This window comes from Aulonocara stuartgranti, assembly GCF_965226115.1.
Source record: "Aulonocara stuartgranti genome assembly, chromosome: 15".
Lineage (NCBI taxonomy): Eukaryota > Metazoa > Chordata > Actinopteri > Cichliformes > Cichlidae > Aulonocara > Aulonocara stuartgranti.
Genome location: NC_138951.1, coordinates 41,435,746 through 41,457,696, shown reverse-complemented (window position 1 = coordinate 41,457,696; position 21,951 = coordinate 41,435,746). Strand labels below are relative to the sequence as shown.

Sequence of the window (21,951 nt, the reverse complement as noted above, 5' to 3'; positions counted from 1 at the left end):
TTGTTATTGAGGTAATCTTGGTTCTATTGAAAAATCTCTTGTGATTTTTAGGATTAAAAAAATAACGAAATCACATTTGCATTATATTTATTTTTATAAGAAGAGATGTCAGCGTCAGGTTGCTGTCAGGCAGCCCAGACGTTTGTACAAGCCCGCACTAAGAGCAGGGTAAAGCTAGCCTGAGCTTGTGGTAAATGTGGGCATAAACCTCACTGTTACCAGCACAACTGCGCAGAATTCATTTCTGGCTCGCATCATTTTCTTTGCTAAGGCTACACCTGCCTTATGTTCAAGGACAGGCTGGTGCTTTAGTCACAGACAGCATCTTTTACAGTGAGCTACGCCTGACAGGACGAAACATGGCGCCATACCCGGGCTGCAAATGAAATGAGTTCAGGACTCTCACAGGCTGACACAAGATATTTCAACTTAAATACTTTTTTCATTGTCTAGAATTTTAACTTCTTTGAGTTGAACTCTACTGTTACAGGGCTTGGAACATATTAAACCTCTTTGCATACATATAGCTCTTGCTTCCAAGAATTTACTGGTTCATGGCAGGTGTTGGTTTTCTATACTTTGTTGGCATAATTTCACCCGGAAATGTAGCGATGACTCTTTGTACATGTATGAAAGCAGTGCAGGAAGAGCCTGAGTTGTTGGCACATCTATTCATGATGTGAATAGATGTGCCAACAGGATTTTACCTACCTGCCTGTTCGAAACAACAAATGTGGATTTTCCTGGCAGGGGCAGGTCCTCGCCCAGCTTTGCTTTACTCCTCTACTTTCTTACACTTTGTGTTTCCATCTTAACACATCTCTTTGTTTCCTCCTGCAGTTCCAGCTCAGCCGTCTGACTTTGACGGTGAGGCTGAGCTAGACTCACGCATCATGCTGTCATGGCTTTGGCCTGTCCAGGAACCCATCATTAGCTTTGAACTGGTGTACTGGGAAGCCAACAATCCCACAGACAAGGTAAATACCCCCTTAGAAATCTTTTCTTTCCACTGAGATGTTGCTTGTAAAATCTTTATTGGCTAGGAGCTATGCTGTGCTTCAGGCTGTGTATTTGCATTAATGTCTTTTTAGTAAGTTCAAAGTGTCTGCACTTTATTCAGGTTTGATAAATGTCATCACATCACGAACACTTCTTGCTGTGATTTATCCACGAGGAGATCTGGGTGATTTTATGCCACCGTCTCCATTAGAGCTGCGTGATTCACAAGGTCCCGAATCGATTTGATCCCCAATTCGATTCGATTTGATTTGAATCTGGGAAATTTTGCATCAGACAGTCAGAATTATTATAATTCAGATCATGCATCAGTACATTTCCATATTTTTATATCTATAAAAGGAAATCTGACACTTGTGAGACTTTATCAAAGCTGTGAGCGTCACAGCCGACGCCTCTGTGTCAAAGTAACTGAGGATAAAACATGAAGGTGATTTTCCTGGTCTGGGATTTATAAAAATATTCTGCAGCAGATCAAAAACAGAAAAAAACCATCAACACATGAACATTACCTGATGCTGCTGAAGTGAAGCAGAGCAAAGTTACAGAGGTTTGATTACAGACACAGCGTTTTGCAATTTTGCATAATTTTAAAAAGTTTAAATTTGTTCAGTGTTGAACGGCAGAAATGAGGCTTTGTTTTCAGAAGTAAGTAAAAGGAAAAAACAGCGGCCGACAGGCTGTAAGAACGGTAGACTTGTGCGTAACAAGCAAGCGAATAATGAAGAAAACAAACTTTTAAGAAACTGTTCAGTACAGAGAGAGAGAGAGAGAGAGAGAGAGCTGTGCATGAAGTGAGATTTTATCCTGGTGGAAGCAAAACATCAAAGAGTGAATCCATGACGATGTTTATGTGAAGCATAGTTTGGATCTTCTTTGGCTGCTGGTTCGGTCAATGTTGTTTGGAGAGAGATAAAACCTCCAGCTTCAGAATCAGCGCAAAAAGGGCGTGAACACAAAGCGCCGCCGAAACATCAGAATCAGCGAGCCGTCGGCTTTCAGCCCCGACCGTGTCCGTGCCGTCGGTGAGAAAGTCACATCTCACTGATCCTGATCCGTCGGCGGGTCCGAGCTTTGTGTTTACGTCTCTGTGCAGACTCCGTGTTCCTGCTCTCTTTTTTAGCTGTTTGGTGGTTGTTGAAATTTTGTGAGGTTTAACCTGAGATTCTGACGTTTAGGCCAAAATAAATTTATATAAAAAAATCGATTCAGGATTTCAATAAATCGATATCACGTTATCCAAGCCAGAATCGATTTTAATCGATAAATCGATAATCAAAACCCAGCCCTAGTCTCCATATTTTTGAAGCTACTGGAGTTGGAGGGGTTTTGCTGTAATTTGGATGTATTACAAAAACAGAGCTTGGATGAGCTGATGGCTGTTGTGCATCAAGAACTACACTGTCTGTGGTGTGATGCACCTCCTTCACTACAAAAATAAGAAAAAAGTCCCTCCTATGATTCCCCTAATATGATGTCATTGACAGGTTTTTCAGTAGTTGTGGGTGTTTCCCACAGACACAGGTTTAAAACACACAGGTTCATATTACGAGCCCTGAACAACACCAGCGTTTATCTCAGGAAGAAAAATATGCCAACCACCAAACTCCAAGAACAGCTGCCTGTTGCCCAAAATCTCTGCATTAAGTAACTGAGAAAGATTTAAGGCACACGAGAAACAGTCATGGCAGTAATAAAAAGTTACAATCATTTGGTCACATATTGCATCGAATCATAAACCTTATTGTTCGTGCAATATTGTTTTTCTAAAGTGTACGTGTGAAGAGAGAGAAGCTGAGACAAACTGCAGCGTATTCAGGGCTGAAACAGTGAGAGCAGAGCTGTGGGTGGAGAGGTGACAGCTTTGCTTGGCCACTGTACAAGGCAAGCATGCTGAAAAGAGCTCCACTTCTCTTTACTGCACCGGCTCGTCAATGTTACAAGGAGCTTGGCAGGTAGGCTGCTCGGCCTCCTCGAGAAGCTCCAGGCTTTGTCTGCTGACTCCATTATGTTGAGACCAATCAGGCCCTGGCTTCATTTTTGCCCTCGTGACCTGGTGCTCTTTCGTCTCTTCACAGCACCGCGTCACTTTCGATGCAGCAGGCTCCTATGCAGTCGATGGTCTGAAGCCAGACACGCTGTACGTCTTCTCCCTGGCAGCCCGATCTGAGATGGGCTTAGGCGTCTTCACTCAGCCTATTGAATGCAGGACAGCTCAGTCCAGTAAGTATAACAGCACTCAGTCACGTTCACAGGTGTGGCTCCAGTTATGTAGTCCAGGTGAGAATGACTAAATGAGTCATCTGTGACTTAAAACTGACTAAATACACCAAAAACATGTGGAGGTAAGTGGAGCTTAATTCAGTGCAGTCCAACTAAGAGATCCAGCTCCCTGGGAGCCCGGCCGGCTTTCTCCTTTCTCTTATTCTGTTTACTGAGTGTGTCTGTGTCTGATTTGAACACCTGTAATATACCTGAGCTAAACCGACTGCATAAACAATGAATAACCGTGTGTCAGTTTAGAGCAATCCCCACGGTGTGTTTCATTCAGGCCTCTGTCAGCAGGAAACCGTCTCTGTCACACTTACTGTTTTTAGAAAGAAAGATTGACAAGTTGCTTTTTATTCCCACAGCATGTTGGAGCTTAACTTTGCTTCACATACGCGATTTATTCGTTGTGTTTCTGTGATTTAAAACATTAAGACTGTGTTTTTTGCTCAACTATGCATTTACAGCATAAAAATGATAAATACTCATTTATATGAGAAGCTGGCGTTTTAGTGCCGTCTGGTGTTATTGTTCTCTAAAGAGATCAGCTTTTACCCAGATCTCCATGCCGATGGTTCCCACCTGAGTCGGGGAGCAGAACCTCCTGTTCTGAAGCCACCGCTGAACTATTCAAACACAATAGGACCAGCAGCAGACGGCAGCGTAGCTCACAGAACTGTGTAATTGCAAATGTCATTTTTCAAGCTGGCAAAATGTAATCAAAGCTGTAGCATTAATTATATGTTGAATTTTTCCACCTGCCAGTCACGCTTCAACTCAATTATAAAATTCAAAGGCAACAACCAAAGAAAATGTCGCCTCTTTGTGACACAATCCACACACGACATCGTTCGTAGGGGCGTGCTTGGTATTTATGTACATTCTGCTTTCTGCAGCGTAACAATCAGCGGGCGTTGCACATTTTGACAAATAGTCCAATAAGTCACTGAGTCGATACATGCAGCACATTATGATGTAAGGCCAAGCAAACACAAACAGACATTTGCAGAGACAGCTTTCATCACAACTGTCATCTTCCTTTCAAATGATTGTTTGTCATGTGAAATGTGGCCGAGCATGTGGCGATGTGCAGGACTTCGATCGCTGCTCCGTCACTAACACCATCGAACACCGTTAATTCACAACTACGATGTGTTATCTTAGCGTCAGAGCTCTGGCGTGCCGGCCGATGAGGAGCTGAAGCTGCAGTATTTATGACAGTTTCCCGAAGGAGTGCAAGCCCTCGCTCAGCTACTTGTTTTACCTGTCAGGACTGAAATCTTTCAGCTGTCACACTGCAAACAAATGTGTTGTAAACTATTCTCTTTGATTAGCAGTCTCTCTCATCGCTGCTCTGACTGCCAAACATAACGCGTCAGAGAACTTGCAAACAAGTCTGAGGACCCTGACCACTGCTGCCACCTCCCTGCAGCTTCTCATCCAGCTGCCACTCTCACTTCTGTTTACTTACAGCATATCAGGCACTTGTCAGATTTTATACATATTGTATTGAAACTGCAAGGTTACTACAGGAAAGAAAACACCATCTAATAACTGTCCTGTGCTTTTCCCAGCAGAGTCTCACGGCAGTCTGGGAAACAATCATTTATTCGTTTAGATGAATTTATGTTTCCACACGCAGATTGTTTGCAGACTTTTGTTTAAATGTACCATTTTTTTCTACAATAATTAACCTACCAAGCATCATGCATGTATTGAACTTCAGAAAAGTGTTTTCACCGGTGAGTTTGTTGAACTTTAAATGTGATATAATGTAAATGTAATTCAAATACAAACAGGAATCTAAAGCTGAAATTCAAGCAACACCTCCTTCTACTCTGTTTGCTTTCAGTGTGACTGATCTGGTGGAGCCGCAGTTAGCTGTTAATAATTCTTCTTTATTCATTTTACCTCTTCTGTCATGCTCCTTTGGAAATAGCTTAATGTATGACAGGCAGGGAGGGTGGAGGGAAAAAGGGATGTTAATCATTACAAAAGTGAGAATGGATACATATGACTGGTTATACTTAAAACACAGCAGGATGAGACAATGAGACCCTGACACAGGAAGCCCTGAGAGGAGGGCAAGAAGGTAAAGCTGGTGAAAATGAACATAAAAGGGACATAAAAGGAGATTGTGTCAGGATCTGAATGACTCCAGGACGTTTTCATTACAGGCTAAATGGATTACATAGGTGTGCGTATGAATGTCATTGTTCCTGGCTTTATAGTGAAAGTCCATCTTTTACCACTTGCAGAGACTAAAACAGACGCAGTCTTAAATATTTTTACCCTGGCTTGAGATCACTTTTCAGTTTTAGATGTTCAAAAAAGAAAAGATTAAATCGATGCGATGTAATCTTTCAGACCTCACAATAGCGTCTGTTTTTTTGTTTTCTTTTTTCTTACGGCTCTCTTTTTCTGCCCAAATCTTGATTCCGTTTCTCTCAAATCCTCCCACCTCTGCTTGAAGTTTGACTATTTTCCATATTCGTGTTTCTGTTTGGGACTTTAATCTCCCACACATGGATCTCTGCCTTTTGATTCATTGCACCCCTGCAGTGATACATCCAAAACTTCTCGTATGCATGAAGTTTCCTTTCAACCAGTGGCGAGCACCTTTCCTGCAGCAGGAGAACGAAGAGGCTTCCAGCGCTGTTCAAACAGGAACTGAGTGCATCCGCTCGGCTGGGGCCGCCACAGCACAGGCGAGCGTGATAACTGCCACCCGTGTTATCTCTTTCACCTGCTCCACATTCATCTCAGTCGCTGGTTTTGTTGTTGAGTGTTGTTGTATTCTGCTCTTGTGGGTCATTGTGCATACATGCATTCATCTGTAGTGTGCCTGTTTTATCTTTCAGTTGGTGAAACTTCACACTGTGTGTGTGTGTGTGTGTGTGTGTGTGTGTGTGTGTGTGTGCGTGTGCGTGTGTGCGTGTGTGTGTGTGTTGCAGTATGACATTTTTCTGCCCTCTGGACTGTGAAGGTTATTTGTACTTGTTATTTTGAGGACATCACATCGATTATTCACAGAAAGATTTCCTGATAAATAACTTTTCATCTTAAAATCATCTTCATTTACATGTGATTGGTTATCTCTATGGTTTGTGGAAAATGCAGTGCAAGTATTACCCAAACTGCTTTATTTTTGTCTGAGTAACATTTATATTTAGTCATCTTGTTAAAGATGAATTCAGGACTGTTACTGTCATGTTTCAAAATATTTAGTGATTGTTTTGTTTCTGATCCAGGAAGGGGGGCAATTTTGCAACTAATGCAAGAAGTGATATAATTAAACATGTAAGACAAAACTGAGTTTTCTCAGCTTTTGTTACCAAGCTTAAATAGGAAGCTGTACCAAGGTACGACCCAGTGTTGTCTACACATACAGGCAAAAGTACAACTTAGATAAGAGATAAGATAAGATAAAACTTTATTAATCCCTCGGGTGGGTTCCTCTGGGAAATTCGGTTTCCAAAAGCACAGCACCGACAGAAGTTACAGAGTTACAGAATATTATATATACACACACATATATAAATACAGAGACCTATATAAATAAAATATACGAAGGGGATAAATAGGAATAAAAATGAAAATACAAGTGAATTGCACATTTCAAGTATTGAGGTCTATTGCACTATTTACAAAAAGTATTGCACAAAAGGTGTTGCACAGTGAGGTGAAGAGGCACTGCAGCTTTGCAAAGAACCAAGTTTAAAATGTATCTTTATTGTATCTTTATTTGAAAATAGAAAAAAATCACATAGTTTGACAGGCATGAAATAGTATTTTTGCACCAATAAGGTGATTCCCAAGAGCTATTAGCCCAAAGCTTAATCTTATCTCAGCGTGGCGTATCCTTCGAAACTTGAACTTGTGGCTGATCTCATGGAGTGATGAATCCAAATTTGAAATAAATTTTATCAACATTTACAACGAAGATCAGGAGAGAAATATGACGAGGAGTGTTTACAGCCAACTGTAAAGCAGGGAGGAGGCTCTGTCATAAGAGATGAGATAAAATGAGACTTCATTGATCACATTTGTACGTTACCTCCACTCAGGCACAGAAAGCAGAAGAAAAATACCAAAAATTGCCCATTTTCCTGACAAAATCTAAAGAAATGACACGTGGCTCAAGATTTTTCTGTCAGAGTGGAACTACTGCAGGTAACATCTGAGTGTAATTCACATGCTGACATGCCCCTCGAGTGCTTAGGGGTAGTGCTAGATCACAGATAACACACTCAAACTTTCACTCACCAAACTGGGACACAGAATTCTTGGACAGTCTGCACTGTTAAAAACAAAGTTATAACATTTGTCCGATTTCTGCTTTAAAATGCTGGAAAGAGGCACCGACACTACAAACATGCTTGAGGGGTCCAGGTGACGCATAGCAGACAGCAAGCAGAGCCTGTGGCAGCACACCTATCAACCAAAGCTTTCTGAACAGGCGAGTCCCAAACACGTAGTTTTTGGAGGGGCGGGGCCTTCTTTGCACTTTGTGGTTTGATTTGTCAGCCATACTGGCTTCATGGTTTTGTTATTCCCCTCCAGACAAATGTAATTTAAAATAATCACATATTTCTGTGTGTTTACAATGATGTACACTGAACATACAGCAGGAGACACTGTTTCCACAAACCATAATGACAAAAACATTGATAGGATAATGTGGCATTAATCTGCCAGTTTAATAATTACTCTGTAACACAGTCCAGAGAGACAGTTGCTTCATCATCCATCATCCACCCTACCTGACCATTACCCTCCCTCCTCCCCTTCCTTCAGCCCCATCAGCCCCACCCCAGGAAGTACATTTGCTCAGCCTCAGTTCCACCAGCGTCGAGGTGAGGTGGGTGGCCCCGCCCACAGACAGCCAGCACGGTGAGATTGTTGGCTACTCCCTGGCCTACCAAGCACTCACGGGAGAGGACCAGAAACGCCACCAGGTGTCAGGGATTGGTCCTGATATCACCAGCTACATTTTGGAGGACCTGGAGAAGTGGACGGAGTATTTGGTGTGGGTGAGGGCTCACACAGATGTTGGGCCAGGTCCAGAGAGCTCTGCAGCTAAAGTCAGAACCAAGGAAGATGGTATGTTGATGGTTTCATGGGAAACATTCAAACTAACTGTCCAATTCTTTTGTATTCATTTCCTGCTGCTGCAGTTTAGTCTTACAAACACTCACCAAAGTGTGCATAAGCGCAGTGTATAAGCATGGCTCAAATACAGAATACAGCACCCGGTCTTCAGACGCTTGGAGGGTTTGGAGTAAACTGGTTAATTTGTAAATGAATAAAAATCAGTCTGCAAAACATCAGATTGATGGACTGGATTAAGAGTCCGGTGTAGGATTTGTAATCTTGTTGATTCCACTAATACACACGGCTACCCTGCACAGTGCCAACAGTTGGTGCCAAGTCATGAAGCTGTGCAGTCTGTGGTGGTGCATCATGTAGTCTTCATATACGGCACTTAAGCTCTGGTTTTGACATAAATCCAAAAGTAGTTTTATGGTTCTTTAGACATCACCTCAGGAACAGGAGATCAAACATTTCAGCCAACTTAGTCCAAGCCTATTTAAACATGGAGTTTCCACTGTCTCAGGTTTCAGTGTGTAATGTTGGATTAGTTATATGTTCACTCAAGAAAAAAACAATCTTTAAGCCTGAGTCCCTGTTTGCTAAAAAAGTTGTCCAACCTGTAGGCACAGATTGGAAACCCCATGAAAAACCTGCGTGTAGAACACAGTTTCTACAGCGACAGGACAGATATACACACAGCTCTTTATTGAACCTGGAGTAACTCAGTGTTTAATCTGTTAGGTCAAAGACTTTTGATTTACACCTGAAAACAAACCTTGTGCTCTTTGTGGGAGAATTTTAAAAATAAATTTAGCTTCCTTATCTGTACTGCTAGTGCAAGTAAGCTCTAATAAATGCAGCAGACAAGAAATGCAACAGAAATCGCAACCGTGCAGTCGTGTTTATATCAGGTGGTTTCTGCAGCAAATGTCAACAGTCTTTGTAAAACACCATCACTTGTGTTTTTATAACAGATATGGCGGCGACCCTTTTTTTTTTCAGTACAATTTCTTATATCATGAATAAAACGCATGATTATTTTCAGGTTTTTGGGAGAATGCCGAGCTCAGTCAGCAGTCTGTACAGAGCAGTATACAGACCTGCAGTAGGTACATACATGCACAGAAAATAAAGCTAAGGTACAGAGGAGTGGGCCTTTTTGCTTATGGTCTGCAGATGAGATGATACCAGACCCAGAAAAGTTTTAGGAATTAAAATATCACAGTAGTTATGTCTGCATGACACAGTATGTCATACCTGAGTATTCAGCACGCATTCTGAGCAAGGGGGGTCAAGGTTAGTCACGACTCTCACTGCACCATGATAGACGTAATCATCAAGACAGAAGCTTTTCCTTATTTCACTACATTTTGTGAGACTTTAGCTGCCACTAAGCTCCTGCCTGTCATGCTCTGCCAGGCTGCGTGTCCCTTTTCCCAGCGTGATGACATGGTGTGCTGCACTGCTAGGCCAAGGTGTCTGGAGAGTTGCCTGAGTGGCAACATAGCATGCTCTTTCCCTGTTGTTAGTCACATGGCAGGACTGAAGCACAAGCTAAATAGACACTATGATTCAGTCCGGAGGGATACTCTGCTATTCAGCAGCATCCGTTTGCTATTACCTTCACTGCTGAAGATGAGTCCAAATGCAGCACAGCCCAGTGCTCACATCTCTAAGACACACGGCATTACAACAAATCCTTACAAGAGGATTCTCTTCTTTTTTGTGCAGGCACAATTGGCCGTATCATGACCAATGAGAGCAAAGAGTAATGGACTCTTTTCTGGAACCACTCAAGGAAATCAAAGCATCAAAGTTTAAGTCCTGTGCAATATCACCGAGGCTCAGCAAGTATAGCAGCACGGTGGCCTCTCCTCTGTTAACGCTTGCAGTTCTGAGCCAGCTCAGGTCTTGTACTGCCTAAGAATGACCTCCAGCTCTGCCTTTACCACTATTAGATTTCGTTTATATATATATATATATATATATACACATACTAGGGGTGCAACGATACACAAAATCCACGGTTCGGTTCGATACTTTGGTGTCACGGTTTGATATTTTTTCGATACAAAAAAAATGTTCATGCTGTTTTAATTTGTCATTTATTAAAATTATAAATATATATTTTAACTCAAAAGTACAGTTTTTAAATTGAATGTTGCTGAAAAAACAAAGGGATAAAAAAATTAATCTGATCGACAAATCGCTCATCTTTGGAAAAGAGAGTTTATTACAGAGAAATGTCTCTTTCCAAAATAAAAGCTATACTATACGCTTCTTCTGGGCTATATTCTCAGCAGCACATTAAACATATCAGGTCCCCATAAGGAGAATCCTGTGCTAACGGCTGTCTAAATGACTCGTGTAAAGTTTGTAGCATGCGTGCTTGTTGTTTTTGTCTTTGCACTAGGATGATGTCGGAGTAAATGTGCAGTCATATTCGTTGTGTTCCCACTAGTGCTGTCAGCCTTAATCTGAAATGACGTTGACGCCACAACACGGCAAATCTCCGCTAACGAGCTATTGTTCGATACATATGCGTACCGAACCCAAAGCTCTGTATCGAACGGTTCAATATCAATACGAGTGTCGTTGCACCCCTAATACATACATATATATATGTATATGTGTATATGTATGTATGTATGTATGAAAATAAAATTTATGCCACTGAAATATTTAGAGCGTTCCTAAAAGGACATAAAAGCTCTGCAGTTAATCGGTTTTACTCAAACCTGACGATGATTCTAAAACTAACCCCTCTTCTTTCAAACCTGCCCAACAGTTTTCAGTTACCTGATTTAAACAGAATATTTTAGTACTTGCCAAAAGCCAACAGTGACCTTATGACCAGTGTTTTTGTTTGTTTGTTTTCCTGGATGGCATTTCTTTATGGGTGAAACCTCAAAGAGACAAATCTGAATAGTGTTAGAAGCACAGTTTCCTTCCTCACACCACTAACCCTCTCCATCTGCTGCCCTTCTCTCTCTCCTGGCGTCTCTCATCACTCTTTATTTCTGAACACCCACTGAATTTGAATCTCACACTCTTTTCATCTCTTTCCATCTCTCTGCACCCCATTTGACTTTGAGCTCTCATTGCATTTCTCCAGCATCTGTCCATTCTCCACACAGTGTACGCTTTCTCCCACGAATCCTCCTTCCAGCTCTTATCCGTGTCAGCCCGAGTAACAAAAAACATTCTCGTTTAGCTCCCTGACATAGTCGCAGCGTACGCTGAACTTTCCTGGCTTACTGTAATTTCCTTTAATAATCTGCAATAAAGGAAACACTCAAATTTAAAGAGAATAACAATTTTTCTTCTTAGATATTATAATTATTCTGATATGAGCACAGAGGAGCCGTAGCAGAGTTTTGTCAGACAGGCATTGGATCTCTTTTACAGATTTCATTAGGCTGTGATTGGGACTTTGCTCACTGGGACACGTCAAAGTTATACTCGGCTTCCCTGATGCCCCGAGACAAAGGACCTGTTCTGTGAGCTTATTCTCCTGCTTGTGTTGGTTTTAATAGGACACAAATCAGAAATAAATGTAGCCAGCCATTGCTCAGTCTAAAGGCAAAGACTGCAGTTGTGTCGACCCATGGTGTCATTAATGTGACGCAGTTATAGTAAAAGTGTGATAGGACTCCAACAAAACCCACCGTACATCAGAACTGCTCAAAACAGACCTTTGGATTCAGAGATTGTGTATAAATGTTGCATGAATTTAAGAGTCTGTATTCATTTATTGATGGAAGTTTATTTTGGGATCTCTCCTAAACAGAAATCTATTTTGTTTTTGAGTAATCTTAATTTTTTTAAAAAAGTGTTTATTTTGTTTTGTTTTTTAATCACAGTCCTGTTGATTTGCTTTGGTTGAAGGCCCAAAGCTCTTTGGTTTGTACGAAGCTTAGGGAACACAGAACAAATCATCCAGTGAAAGCAAAGGCAAAGCTAGACAGTAACCACAGACACCTGCATGTGGTCTGTCCCTCTGCTCTGCCTCTAATGTGTCCGATAGTTTAAGAGCACGACTGATACCTGGTGCACATTTCTGGTGCCAACAGGATCTCACAGCTGCGACTGATGCCTTGGGATGAAAATGTGCTGATTTGACATTTTAAAGCAAACTAACAGCCATTATCATTTTCCCCTTTCTCCTGCAGGAAATGCAACATAACTGTCCCAGCTTTTGCTTTCATGTCCACTGTTCTCTGCTGGTCCTGAAAAGCATTTCTGTTCTGCTCTGCACTGCTTAAACTCTGCTTAGTTTATCTTTAGGTACTTTAGAGGTTGTTGGTCTTTCGTGTAGCTGTTTCCCATCACTTCACCTATTTTATTACAGTGGGACACTGTAATACTGCAGAGAACTTTAAAGATAAGTCAGGATATCACAGCCTTGATTAGCCAGTGTGGAGCACTTCAAATTAAATTTCATGTTGAGGTGAGAGGGCAACGTTTCAAGGAGTCGATCTGGCTGCTTGTTTTTCCTCCATGCTGAGAAATTCACTATGCACAACAAATCAAATGTTTTGTTCTATGATTGCTACTTGCTCACCTTGTTATACTCCATGATTATCCATCAAAAACTCCATGAGACAAAACAGCATTTATGTGAACGAGAACTTTAAAAGTTTTGATGATTATTTTTAAAATTGCAGAAATAAGAACAGTTTGTATGTTTGTGACCCAACTAAACAAAAGTAAACTTTCCAACAGTATCTGTTTGAAGAATAAAGTTTTAATTCAGTGTTCAGCTCTTGTGCTGAGAGAAGATTACTTTGTCACATACGGGATCTTTCATGTGCTCAAAGAGAAAGCAGTGACGCTGGATCTCCTTCTTAACAACGTTTAATATTTACACGCTCAGCTAGCTTCTAAAGATGTGAGTAAATGCTAATAAATCCAAACTGCATACAGAGGTCGTTCAGGTTGTGGATTTGTTTAATCTGATGTGTGCAGAAGGAAGTGAGCACACAGAGTGGACCCAGTGAGAGCGATACAGAGGAGACAATTAGTGGCTGCAGTAGCTTTGACAGCCGCTGCAGAGAACCCCCAGCAGCCACAGACACAAGATCCGGCTTCACGCTGTCAGTCAGGATGGTCCTACAAGTTTAAAACCAGCATGAAGTGTGTGAGTCTCACAGTCTGCAGTAAGCATCTACATGTTATAGTGGGAATTAAAGATAAGTAAACCCGTGTCCACACTCACGGCACATTTAGCTTTAGTGAAATCATAAAAACTCCAGCAGACAAAGAGGCCTTTGTAAAGTGTAAGCCAGGCAAGCAGGAGGACGTATACAGACAGGACGTGGAGCGATAAAATCAATCTGAAGAACGGCATGTCCTGATTTATTGTCGGAAAATCTTCTCCAGGCCACCGAAACCCAACGTTCATCCTCTCCAGGTTGGTTTTTCACTTCTGTTGGCTTGTTGACGTTGATTCGACACTAACGGCTTTTTGCCTTCTTACAACCACTTTTTTCATTAGCCACTCTTTTTCTGCCAAAAAGCAGATGCAAGAAAACTTGGTAAATGGACTGGTTCTTATAGAGCGCTTTTCTACTCTTCTGAGCACTCAAAGCGCTTTACACAACTTGTGCATTCACCCATTCACACAAGCACATTGTTCTAGGTTCTTTTCTAAGTAACATTCACACACATTCACACTCCGATGGATGCATCGGAGAGCAATTTGGGGTTAATACCTTGCCCAAGGATATTTGGCATGCAGACTAGGGGAAGCCAGGAATCGAACCACCAAACCTCCGATCAGTAGATGACCTGCTGTACCGCCTGAGCTACAGCCAAGCAGAGTACATGCAAGTAGGGAAGATGTGCAGCAAATGTCACATAGGATTGAAACCTGTGCCACTAGATCTCACAGCAGCTGCTCTTCCCATTGAGCCAAACCAGCTCTGGTTGGTTCAGTAGAATAGCTGAATAATTAAAATACTTTGTCTTTATTGGGCTGTTGCATGGCAGCTATCAAAGTAAATGTGGTTACCACAGAATGAATATGAAACACCTGCTCTTACGTTTTCAGGCCTCAGCTAAATAATGAGCAAATAGAAAAGCCCATTCCTGAAAAAGAAAAGAAATCTCTTCAGTTTGTGTTATTTCTGTTTGCTCAGATTAGCATCAGATTAGCATCAGATTAGCATCAGGCATGCATTAGAAAACAACTGTAGCAGCTGCATGCACTTCCTCCCATGACCACAGGAGGTTGTTTCCACAAACAGTGACGTTTTAGTCAGAAATCGACCACCGTTATTGCTTTTCAGCTGAGGTTGGCTTTATTTTAATCCGTGGCAGCAGATGGACTTCAAAGCTGTGTTTAGTCTGCTTTAGGATCCCGTTGTCTGTTACATGCTCATTTTGTTCTTCTTCTTCACTGGCTTTTGCTTTTGCAGTTAACACTGTGGTTTATTGACGTTTCTCCTCCAAAGCGTGAAGCTTGACTCTGGAAGGTCTCTGATTTTATAAAAGGTTAAACGATTCTAATTAGTCGAAAGTGCAAAGTGCTGACACCGAGTTGCAGAGCTTTCCTCTGCCTGCTGTGCCGGGTTGATACTTTAATACTTCTGCTTGCTGCTTTAACACTTTTCTCTCCCTGTTTTTCAGTATTTTCCTTTTCTGTTCTCTCTGTGTGAATTCCATTAATATTAGCAGAGCCTCATCTCCTCATTTTTATTGAAGTTAAATTTGTATTCATTTACACCTTCCTGTGAAGCTGACCAAGCATTCCAGAGGAATCTTTTTAAGCCTATTTTGATATGCAGCAAAGTAGAAAGTGTGTGTGCTCTAAACCCAGCTCCCAGCATCCTCTTGGGGCTCCATGTGACAAGCTTTGATGTGGATAACCTGCAAAGATAGCCAGTGACCTTCACGTATCCTTGCAGCCTCTCCAGGCTGGTAGCTACCTCGTCAGGTCAAACTTTGAAGTGGTCCAACTGATGAAGAGAAATGACCGTGGATAGGCCTTACCACACGTCTTCGTCTACATCTGCTGCTGGACATGTGGGCACCATTTAAAATAAACGTAACCCCATGCAACAGTTATTGCAATTTTATTTAAATGAGGCAGGCTCGTTGAGATTAAACTCTTTCACAGAGATGGGAACATGAAGCATTTGCCAGAACAAAGCAGACGGGAAAAAACGGCACAATAAAGACATGTTCTCCTGTCCCTCAGCATTACAGTCGAGTGGTTTGATGCACCAGTTTCTACAGTGTTGGCTGTTGGCTCAGGAGTGGCAGCAGCAGAAGGCGGTCTGAAGATTAAACGCATTGGTTTGGGTTTAGACCTCATTCACAATCACCTGACGACCTCTGGCTGCTAGTGGAAAATGTGTGTTGCTGCTGTTGCAAAGCTAAATGTGGCTGCTGCACTGAAAACCTTCTTGTGGTTTCTCTGGTTGCGTGTAGGTTTGTGCAGTATTGGACAAAGGAAGTGGAGAATGTCAAAGTAAAAGTTGTGATTTTGAGGGGAAACAGTCTCTGAGCCTGTGTGACGTGAGAGTGAAACACTAAAAGCTTACAAAAACACTAGAAAATAGTCTGTTGGGGTTTTCACTCTAAAAACGAATTGGTTCGTTTTATGAAAATATGGTGGTGTGTGTTAAAATGCGCCCAAACACAGCAGTGAAACCTCCAAAAACGATGTTGGGAGTGACAGCATCACACCCCTCCCCCAAAGCCTCACCAAATCACCAGTGCATTTGCCAAAAATGACTCGCATGAATCACACATAAACAATTCTAACAAAAAGGAAAATAAAAGGAAACAAATTTCTCACTTATTCTTCTTCCCATCATGAAGCAGTGCCAACAAGTGAATCACATGAAGGCACAAAGAAACAGCAACAAGCTTTTCAGTGAATAATATTCACACTGACAGCGTACCACAGTGAGCAGTGTGAGAAAAAACAGGCACTGTGACACTTATCAGGTGTATCTGAACACACAACAAGTCTGTTTGTACTTGTTGAAGGTGAAATCATGCTTCGCAAATCTTTCAGCCGCCAAAACGTTACTGTGGAAATAGTAAAGGGTACAAAGTAAGGCAGAGATACTCAGCTTCTGAGGAACAGATGCTAATACAGTCTCATGAAGACGTGGTTTAATAGTAGCCTACCTATTGAGACGCACAAAATCAAACATTCCACTTTCTAAATGTAATTTGTGTTCTCTCATTTGTTTTCAGTGCCTGGAGCTCCTCCCAGGAAGGTGGAGGTAGAGGCCCTGAACTCTACTGCCCTGAGGGTGAGCTGGAAGCCCCCGCTGTCCGTGAAGCAGCATGGGCAGATCAGAGGATACCAGCTGGTTTACTCCAGGCTAGAGAACGGGGAGCCCCACGGCCAGCCGGTCATCCTGGATGTTAACCTCCCTGAAGCCCAGGTATTCTCACACGGTGTCATTCAGGTTGATGTGACTGGGTGAGACAATGAGTGAGAGCTGAAGACGGGGGAGTTTGGTTCAGATCCCCGAAGTTTATTTGACACAAGTTATTGTTTTAAGGCAGGAAACAATTTTTTGGTCTTTAAACTATTGACTGAAGCAATACACCCATCAGTAACAGGTTGTTTTTTTCACATGCTCTACCTTTGCACAACCAACCTGCTAATAGACACGAGGTGCACGTTTCAGAGTCCGTAATCATCAGAAGCAATTAAGCTGTGAGACTAATATGTATGTGCATGTGTTAATTCCCCGTTATTACTTTATGTTGGCTTGAAAAAAACATCTCCCTCTGCTGGTGCTTCAGATTACTGCGACTTACTGCATCCATGTCACGGTGGACCAGCGTGTGGGTTGCACGTTTTGCCCTCTCATGGCCATTAGACAGAAAACATGTTTAAGTCGTTTCTTTAGCGGCTGAACTTTTAAAGAGCTGGAAACTAAGTAAATCTGCAGAACTGCACAGCTCTAAAACAGCAGAAGAATATAATGAAATATAGGAGCTATTATTAAAAAAGAAATAAATACTGAAAACTTTTTAATACAATCCAAATGATTTTGAAAGATTTTTAATCATAAATGTTGATTAAAAATGTTTATGAAGCAGGAAGTTTATGAACATAATTTGTGCAAATTATTATTTTAATCTTCTCCTTGAAAAGAAAAAGGATAAACAGGTTACAGCTGTGTGTGGTCTGCAGCCTGCTGTGATGAAAAAGCATCAGATCCCAACATCGGAACATTTCTAAAATAAGGATGTGCATCCAGTACCTCATCCTGTACCTCCCTTTGTTCCATTAGAATAATTGGATTCGACGTTTCTTTTTTCAGTTTATTTTTATTCCCGTCTCCAGTGGGAAAAAATAACCCCAAATATTAATAATTATTTGGCATCTGACATATTAGATCATCTGCACAACCAAACATGTGCTTCTTCATATTTTTAATTAGTGTAATATTAAGGAATTTACTTTTCTCTAACCAGAAGCCTCGGTGATGATGATGATGATGATGAGGAGGAGGAGGAGGAGGCATTTCAGCTGCAGAAAGTCTTTGTTGTGGTAACACTACATGACTTAGTGCTTAGCGAGCTCGACTTTACATAATTCTTTACATAAAGACTGAAATTTATTTACCTTGAAAACACTTTTTCCAAAACATGAAGACAAATTTTTGTCTTTTTACATTATTTGTACTTAAATAACTTGAACATGAGAAAACATGTGTGTGCACGTGCGTCTCAAATGACGGCATGAACACACATAAGAAGAAAAAGATAAGAGCAACACCTCCAAAAGATGCATCACAGAATATCTAAGAAAGCCGACTGCTCGAACAACTGGCATGAAATCACTGCACCAAAGACTGAGAGCAGGTCACAGGGTGGATGTTTAAAAGCTCTCGCTGAGGAGGTGCCGCTCAGTTCCTCTCCTCTCGGCTTGTTTTGTTCTCCTGGAGGAGCGTCTCACCTGATTTCCTTTATACGCAGCATTCCTGTCTTATCTGTGTAAGGCAGGAGGCCTGATAAAGGGCCCGCATCTCACAGCCATCTCCAACCTCTCTTTAAACACACACACACACACACACACACACACACACACACACACACACACACACACACACACACACACACACACACACACTTCTCTTTAAGGAACTGTCTTCAAGCCTCATCTGTGATAAGTTTAGTCTCTCCCCCTGGCATCAGTGATGCTGATGAGAATCAACACACGGTGTGTGGAGTGACCCTCCGCACTACACACACACACACACACACACACACACGCACACACACAGACACACACACACGCACACACACACACACACACACACGCACACACACACACACACGTGCGCACACACACACACAGTCAGGGGCATAACTCGCTGCGACCCTTCATTTGGACTTTTGTGTGCCATTTCTTGTTGTTTTTTACCAACTTTCTAAGAAGTCAGTCTATTGTGTTGCATCATAACAACAGTTCAAGCTATTCTGAGTGAAATACAGAGGGTTATTTCAAGTTCGGTTTAAATATAATAAATTATATAAACCTTAATAACCTTTTAACAACCAGGTTTCCAGCAAACATTTCTATGCTGAATAACCGCGAGCACTCGCTGACCATTTCTCCTTCTTTGTGTCAAGAGAAAGTTTGTGTATAAGAGTTGTTTTATATTTGACCAAAATGAAATTTTAAAAGTTCTCAATCAAGAGAAGAGTGAAAAAACAACAACATATGGTTACTATGAACACAAAGACATTTTCTTACAGTTCAGAATTTTTAGCAGAAAGAGCAGCAGATACATTTAAAGTCTTTTTATTTGTTTAACAAAACAAAATAGTCGATACTTGTCTGTGTGCATGAAAAACGTCATTGCAAAAGTCTGATACATATTGATGCTTTGTTTCTAAGATACAGTCCAGATGCACTGTAACATGAAAGTCGTACATCGAAGCTGTATTGAAACTGTCCACTCAGCCACTGGACTGAGCCATTCTGTAGTGCTGTTAGAAATCTCACTCCACATATGAAGTGTCGTCACAAGTGATCGTGTACTCTAGATGACCACACCACACCATTGTGTGTCAATAAAGTGTATCCCCTCCACCCGCTGTGCTCATCTCAGCTGCAAAGTTAACACTGCTGTTATTTAACCAGTTGCTGTGCGTTTGTTATAATGTCAAATATTTCGATTTGACATTCTGTTGCCTCGGCTCACCACACCACCGGCTGCCACAGAGCACTACGGTGTCCAAAACAAACAAGCCCAACAGCTAAAGAGTAGTCTGCAGAAGCCATCGTCTCTCTGCCCGGGCGGCAAGAATTCAGAGACTAAAATGTGTTCAAAAGAAAAGATTTTGTAGAACTGATATATAATAGCACAGGGGGATGGATGAACGGACTTTGGGTATCACTGGGTCGTGTTTGTGAGGGACTGACTGAAACAGACAAAAGAGAGCTGGAAAAGTAGTTTTGCAGAAAGCTGCCCCTGCAGCATAAATCACTGCTCTGTGTGTTGATACTGATAAACATCCACGGACGTGTTACTCAGCCGCTGCTATAATTTAAATATGGCAATAACAACACATATTTTCAGATGACATCTCCTGGATGACTTTCACTGTGGTGCAGTTGGTTGCTCACAGAAAGCTGGCCCTTCAGCGTGCATTTCTGATGTAGTACACTGCCCAGCAGAGAGTTTATGACTGTATCGACATCACACTCTCTATGATGAATGGATTTCTTCTCTGTTGTGCTGCGAGTTACTTCAGCGGGCTGAGATTTCTGTGCCAGCAGAACCAGCTCCATCCCAGCTGCTTCGGTACAGCTGGATTTACAGCCCATGTGTCCTTGTCCTTGGACACCAGTCCTCAGTGCTGCTGACGAGGTGACACAGTCTGTTAACAGTTTACATCTGTGACTTCAGTAAGCAGAAACTAAACAGCAGTGTTTTTGAAAGTCTCCGAGCTCGGCTGTGAGTGCTGAGCTGTGTGTTGTCTCCAGCGAAGCAGCCTTAAATCCCTCAGTTGTTCCACTGAGGCTCGGCCTGCCAACAGTCAGTACAGACGACTATTTTGTCACAAAAAAGACCTTACTGACAAAATAAGTTCAGTCATGCCAAATTATGGCAGCTTAGAGGCAGGACCAAAGCCTTAATTGGCTGCTCATTCCCTGTCCTGGCCTTCTGAAGCCTCTGCTGTTTGCTTTAGACTCAACTCCCTCCATCTCTGTTGCTGTTCTGCTGGCAGGCTCACGGCTTTTAAGATCTCAGTGAGGCGTATTTTTGGATGGCTGAAGAACGCTTGAAGGAGCCTCTTATCCCTCTCAGCACTGATGGCTGTGAAGCGTGAGCATCGGCTGATTTGATAAGACATGGCAACCTCTCTGTGGCTCATCTCTGCATGTTGTACTCAGAGAAAACAAACCCAGACTCAACCAAAGACAATGTTTTTGTTTTCACCATCTGCCTTCACGGTCACATGAAGTATAAGCATCCAGTGTCTTTCACACAAGCGTTAGTGTGCCATCAAGCGACCCGTGTGAAATTAGACCATTTAAAACAATTTACATTAAGTCTAAATAGATGGCTGCATTACCTAGTGACAGGCAGACAGCTGATTTCAGACATATTGATTAATTTATTCTATTGTTTGATATGTTCTAAGGATTCCTGAAACAATGCATGAGGTTGTTCCTCTTAAAGGCAGACAAAGCCCAATTCATGGGTTGAAGGTGAAGGTGCAAACACTTGGCAACAGCGGAAAGCAAGAACTCCCTTTTAACAGGAAGTGGAAGAACCAGACTCGGGGAGAGGCTCCTCTGCCTCGACCAGTTGGGGCTAATGGGAGGAAGACAGGACAACAAAGAGACCGTGGAAGACAGCCAGAGACTAACAATAACTGATGATTGAATGCAGTGTGATGTGTGATCACATAGTGACTGAAAAAGCTGATTTAAGAAGAAAACCAGTAGCCCAGGCCTTTCACAGTATTACTACAGTTACCTGAGTATATACCTCAATCTGTAGATGATCAGATCAAAATTAAGAAATGAAGCATGACAGACACAGAAGTGGAAAAAAGAAATCAAAGTAAAACTATTGAGGTAAGTTAAAAATGGATTACACACATTAGTTTCCTCAGCATCACAGACTTCTATACAACCAGAGGACGGCCCCTCGGTGCCTGTTCAAACAAATGCAACTGTGTTTTTCAAACCAGGAAATCCGGTCAGTCTTTCATACTGTCAGTGTTCAAAACATAAATACAGGTCAATAAAAACAACCGGGGGACACGTTTTCTCAGTAAACATTAAGTTTAAACGTTAGTTGCAACACCAATAAATCCCAATATTTGTATGCAGCTAATCAGATTTGTGCACTTCTGCAAACTCATTAGCACGCGAGGACGTGACGTCAGCTAGAATGTGCAGCTTTGCAGAGAACGTGGGAGGAGATGTTTCCAGAGTTCTTATCAGTCATCACTTCACTTTCCCTCACTATCTCATCTGTCTTTGTCAGTCTATTGGTTGCCATCACTGCAAATTAGAAGGAGCGCTAAAGAAAGGCGAGAGGACAGTTTAGGTGATAATAATAAGATAAGATG

At 41.8% G+C, this 21,951-nt stretch overlaps 1 protein-coding gene across 9 annotated transcripts in view; it reads left to right on the top strand.

The window, feature by feature from the left end:
- ptprfa (protein tyrosine phosphatase receptor type Fa) overlaps positions 1-21,951 on the top strand; it is a 397,951-nt gene that overhangs the window by 282,841 nt on the left and 93,159 nt on the right. For all 9 annotated transcript variants that reach the window (XM_082506013.1, XM_082506017.1, XM_082506019.1 and 6 more), the window contains 4 exons: positions 841-977; positions 3,096-3,240; positions 8,083-8,388; positions 16,591-16,784. In XM_082506013.1, coding sequence (XP_082362139.1) covers positions 841-977; positions 3,096-3,240; positions 8,083-8,388; positions 16,591-16,784 — 782 coding nt within the window. The remainder of the gene's footprint in view (positions 1-840; positions 978-3,095; positions 3,241-8,082; positions 8,389-16,590; positions 16,785-21,951) is intronic.